The following is a 1489-nucleotide window of genomic DNA, read 5'->3' as shown; positions in this document are numbered from 1 at the left end:
ACTGGAGCCATTCAGTATGTTTGAGAGATGTATCAGCTTTTGCCAAAATATTGCCGTGTAACAAACCACCCCCAAAGCTCAGTGGCTTAAAACAGCAATCATTTGTTACTGTTCATACGTTTCCAGTTGGCTGAGAGTACCCTGATTGAGGCCGGGCCCAGCTGGGGAGGCTCTGTGCTAAATCTCTCCTCTCCCTTGGACCAGCAGGCCAGCCGAGGCAGGTTCTCTCGGTGGTGGCAGAAGCGCAAGAGGGCAAGCAGACACACGTGAGGTCTAGTCTTGGAACTGCTCCTCGGTCACTTCTACCTCGTTCTGTTGGCCAAAGCAAGTCGCGTGACCCACCCAAAGTCAAAAGCCCAAAAAACCAAACCCGTTGCCGTCAAGTTGATTCCAACTCATAGCGGCCCCGTAGGAGAGAGCAGAACTGCCCCATAGGGTTTCCAAGGAGTGGCTGGTGGATTCAAACTGCAGACCTTTTGGTTAGCAGCCGAGCTCTTAACCACTGTGCCACCAGGGCTCCGCCCAAAGACAAGGGCTGAGGAGAGCTACTCTGCCTCTTTAGTGTGAAGAACTGCAGTCACGTGGTAGAGAGCATGGACACAGGAAGGAGTAAAGAATGGGCCTGTTAGTGCAGTCCAGAGGGGTGACGGAAATGAAGGGACAGCCACGCTCATCGCTCGTGCTCATGGTTTGTAGTTCCCACTTTTGGGGTGGCTGGGAATTCAAGGCCTGCACCAAGGAGGGCCAAGACCATGGCCAGTGACCTTTCATGGAGCTCCTGGAGCCCAGGTGGGAGTCAGGAGGGCAGGGGAAGCTCCCTACCCACATGGAAAGACATGGGGGATCCCGGCTAGGAAAGGAGCTGATGCAGAGTGGTGGAGCAGATGAGGCTGAGACGCTCAGGTCTGCAGCCCAGCAGGTCTGGGGTGACCCAGCTTTCTCCCTGCCCACAGTCCTTATTCTGGAGGCCATCGAGAACCACAACCTCGCAGACACGGTGCTCAAGATCACGGACTTCGGCCTTGCCCGAGAGTGGCACAAGACCACCAAAATGAGCGCAGCGGGGACATACGCCTGGATGGCGCCAGAGGTTATCCGCCTCTCCCTCTTCTCCAAAAGCAGTGATGTCTGGAGGTGCTGCGAGGCGGGCCGGGGCGGCCTCCTGGAGTGGGGGAGGGCAGATGGGGGCAAGGGTAGAGTGGAGGGGTGGCCTCCGCCTGCAGCCGGGACCCTGGCCACCAGGCAAAGGGGCCAGCGCCCAAGGTCAGACCGGCAGGCAGGGCCAGAGCAGTTGGTTGGTCTGCTGCTGGAAGTGGCAACTGAGGAGCAACTTGGAATGAAATTAAAAATTCCCAGGATACAGAGATAGGCTGTCAGCACTAAAGGCTCCTCAGAAACCCACTGGGACCCTGCCCTCATTTGTCAAACCAGGAAATGGAAGCCTTTGGAGGCAACCATTCATTCATTCATTCATCCAGCTGTGCTGGGC

At 56.7% G+C, this 1489-nt stretch overlaps 1 protein-coding gene across 1 annotated transcript in view; it reads left to right on the top strand.

Annotated features, from left to right (window-relative positions):
* MAP3K10 (mitogen-activated protein kinase kinase kinase 10) overlaps window positions 1–1489 on the top strand; it is a 20935-nt gene that overhangs the window by 7435 nt on the left and 12011 nt on the right. Inside the window, exon 3 of the mRNA XM_012559852.2 lies at window positions 954–1134. Coding sequence (XP_012415306.2) covers window positions 954–1134 — 181 coding nt within the window. The remainder of the gene's footprint in view (window positions 1–953; window positions 1135–1489) is intronic.

Source organism: Trichechus manatus, unplaced genomic scaffold, assembly GCF_000243295.1.
Source record: "Trichechus manatus latirostris isolate Lorelei unplaced genomic scaffold, TriManLat1.0 scaffold00338, whole genome shotgun sequence".
Taxonomy (NCBI): Eukaryota; Metazoa; Chordata; class Mammalia; order Sirenia; family Trichechidae; genus Trichechus; species Trichechus manatus.
The sequence above is the reverse complement of the archived record's forward strand: the minus strand, read 5'-3'. Positions and strand labels throughout refer to the sequence as shown.